Below are 3,434 nucleotides of genomic sequence, written 5' to 3' on the forward strand. Positions count from 1 at the left end.
CTTCACAACGGTGCCCCCAAAAAGGTGGCGGAAAGCCTGGCCGTTCACTTAACGGCCGCCTCGCTTAGCGACGGGAATTCTGGTCTCCCTTGCGGTCGTAAGTCGAGGGCTTCCCCTCCTCCACCTGTTTCCCCCACCGCAACAACAGCCCGGTGAGGTGGGCTGGGCTGAGAGAGAGGGATGGGCCCAAAGCCATCCGGCCAGCTTTCAGGGCTAAGGCACAACTAGAAGTCCCAGCCGCCTGGCGATTGGCCCAAAGCCACCCGGTCTAAAGCAGCATTAGAACTCGCTGCCCCCTGGTTTTTCTCCACCATGACACCAGGCTGGTTCACGTGAAAAGAGTGTAATTTGGGGCAACTCCTTTAACGCAGGGGGTCTTCAAACTTGGCCCTTTGATGACTTGTGGACTTCAACTCCCAGAATTCCTCAGCCAGGCACGCGTGCCTGGCTGAGGAATTCTGGGAGTTGAAGTCCACAAGTCATCAAAGGGCCAAGTTTGAAGACCCCCTGCTTTAACGTGTCCCGGCCGGCTGCAGCCTGAATCCCTTCATCTTTCCTAACATTTGTCTGTCTTTTTCTTCTCTCTGCCTCCCAGAGGAACCAGCCTTGGATGGACAAGTCTGGAGTTGCAGGACCCTCTGTGGGCCAGAGGCCGGGACCCCTCGGCAGCCGCCCGCACCTTGCAAGATGCGCGTCACCTTCTGCCAGGGCGTCTTGGCTGCCGCCATCGCCGTTAACCTGCTGATCCTCTACTACATCTCCAGGCTGCAGCAGCACGTCCTTCAGCGGCACAGGGTCCATGCCCAGCCCAGCTCCCCGCAGCACCTCGGGACCCTCCGCCCCGGCGTGACCATCCTCATCCGAGACTTCGAAGACTTCGAGAACTACGTCCCCAGCGTGGTGCGGTCTTTCCTGAAGCAGCATCCGGAGCTGCCCGTCTTGGTGGTGGCCGACAGTTGGCCCTACCCTCCTTTGCTTCTCCCCAAGGTGCCCAACGTCCAGCTGGTCATCCTCAAGCCTTCCCCGGCTCAGCCGGCCTACGTGTCCAGGCCGGAGACCTACGTGAGGACCGAGTACGTGGCCTTGGTCCCTGACGGGGTGAGAGTGGATTCCGCTTCTCAACTGGAGGAGCTGCTGGAGGAACTCAAGGGCAGTGGAGGGAAAGTGGAGATGGTGGCAGCCCCAGTCCACTCCCTGCTGCCCTTCCGGTGCCTCCACCTCAAGGTCAGCCTCAGGGAATGGACAGCGGAGTACAGCGAGACGCCCCCGGCCTCTAAGCTCTGCACCGCCGTGAAGGGGGCCGCCGTGGTGGTCCTCCCCACCAAGAGCTTCTTCAACCTTTCCATGCCTTTGGCCAAGCCCCTGCTGACCTCCCTCTTCATCCAGAGCTCCCTGCGCGGGTGGGCCATCCGGGTGCTGGACCGCTCCTTCTCTTTGCTCCACCAGCCCTTGCTCACCTCCTCCCACAACCAGTGGAAGGCCGACAACCTGGCCAAGGCCAATCGGCTGCAGCTCTTCCGGGATTTTGGCATCAAGCAGGTGATTCTGGAGGACGGCAAGCAGCAGTGGTTCGGCTGCAGCAAGGAGACGCCGCGCTGCTTCGGCACCATTCAGGACGACACGCCGGAATACCTCTACCAGAACCGCTGGACGCCGCCCTGCTGCCTCAAAGCCCTGAGGGAAACCGCCAAATACGTGGTCAACGTCTTGGAAGTCTCGGGGGTGCGGTACTGGCTGGAGGGGGGCTCGCTCCTGGGGGCAGCCCGCCACCAGGACATCATCCCTTGGGATTACGACGTGGACCTGGGCATCTACCTGGAGGACATTCCCAACTGCGAATTGCTCCGGAGCGCCGAATCGGGCTCCATCGTGGACGAGAAGGGCTTCGTTTGGGAAAAGGCCATCGAGGGCGACTTCTACCGGGTGCAGTACAGCGAGCACAACCACTTGCACGTGGACCTGTGGCCCTTCTACCCCAAGGACGGCCTGATGACCAAGGACGCCTGGATGGACCATCGGCAAGACGTGGAGTTCCCCGAGCACTTTTTAAAGCCCTTGGTGCCCATCGAGTTTGCCGGCTTCGTTGCTTTGGCGCCCAACAACTACCGCAGCTTCCTGGAGCTCAAGTTTGGGGAAGGGGTGATTGAAAACCCAGAATACCCAAACCCAGCCCTGAAGAGCATGAATGCGGGGAGGTAAGGGGGACACCCGCCCGGGGCCCAGCTGCGAAGGGAGAGATCTTGAGGTCTCCAGAAGAAACTAAAATCTTCCCTTTGACGTGAATCGGGGAGCTGAGCCATTGCTGCACATGGGGGGGGGCTGGGGGGGATGGCCCAGCATCTCTTCAGAACTCAGGGAGACGGTTGCAATGCTGAAAGGAGTCAGAGCAGGGCCCAGAGGGGCGCTTATCCTGCATTTTCTTCCCAGAAACCTGCACAGATGTGCATTCCTAGGCCGTGATAACCCTAACCCGGCATTCTTTATCTTCAGCAGCTGTTACTCAGAGGGAGACTGCCTCCGCACTCGGCTGCGATTGTTGCATTTGAAAAAAAAAACCAACACCAGAGAGGGCAGCTGTCTCTTAAAATAGGGGCGTGGGCTGGGTCACCAGCCGAGGAAAGAAGGGTGGGAGGATGACGGCTGTTCATTTTGGCAAGCGGCATCTGACAGAACAGACACAGGGGCCGACTTTCACGAGACGGCCTGAAGGATCAAAGGGGGATCCTTCTCCGAGGACTGAAAAAAAATACGATACACAGATATACAAGCACGCACATACGCACCCCGATTCCAGAGTGGTGTAATTCCGGAACAACTTGCCCACAGCCAACTTGCCGTGGCCAACTCATCACGGGGCAGTTTAACAATTCAATTTAATTCCTTAAAATTAATTTTAAAAAATACTTTAAATTTTTGTCCTTCACGCTTCCTTTCTCTCCCTCCTTTCGCATCCTTTAATGATTTTGCTCCACCACGTCTTTGATATTAGCGTAACTCTTGCCCTGCAGTCAGTTTCCCCTTCGCAAGTTGGCTGTGGCAAATGGTCATAGGCACCCCCTGCCCCCCTTCAGCTCCCCCGTGGTCCTGGGAATGTCAAAGAAGGGACCTGCACCCTTTGGTGGCCCTGAGGGCGGGCAGCAGCTTTGTCCCAGGGCTCAGAACACAAATGAAAGGCCTGGCCTTGCAATTGCATCCTTTGAAGTTAGGCTCCCGATTAACTAGGCAGAAGGTTTGCCTCTGTCCCCTGGGAGGTCCTTTCAGACAGGTGGACTGAGGAACGCAGCCTCCAGTGGATGGAGGTCCCCCAGACCCTTTGAGGAAGGGGCCAGGAGTGCATCTTGAATGAATAGGGAGAGAGTTGTGCCTCCGTGGCGAACGAGCATTTTTTTTTAAGAGTAAAAGAACCGAGTTTCCTCTTCTGCTCTCCTCCCAAC

At 57.8% G+C, this 3,434-nt stretch overlaps 1 protein-coding gene across 1 annotated transcript; it reads left to right on the plus strand.

The window, feature by feature from the left end:
* The first annotated feature begins 687 nt into the window (after window positions 1–687).
* Window positions 688–2,199, plus strand: FKRP (fukutin related protein). Its single transcript, XM_015820991.1, has one exon. The coding sequence runs from the start codon at window positions 688–690 to the stop codon at window positions 2,197–2,199; it is 1,512 nt and encodes a 503-aa protein (XP_015676477.1).
* The last annotated feature ends 1,235 nt before the right edge of the window (window positions 2,200–3,434 follow it).

Source organism: Protobothrops mucrosquamatus, unplaced genomic scaffold (assembly GCF_001527695.2).
Source record: "Protobothrops mucrosquamatus isolate PMUCROS unplaced genomic scaffold, P.Mucros_1.0 scaffold1232, whole genome shotgun sequence".
Taxonomy (NCBI): Eukaryota; Metazoa; Chordata; class Lepidosauria; order Squamata; family Viperidae; genus Protobothrops; species Protobothrops mucrosquamatus.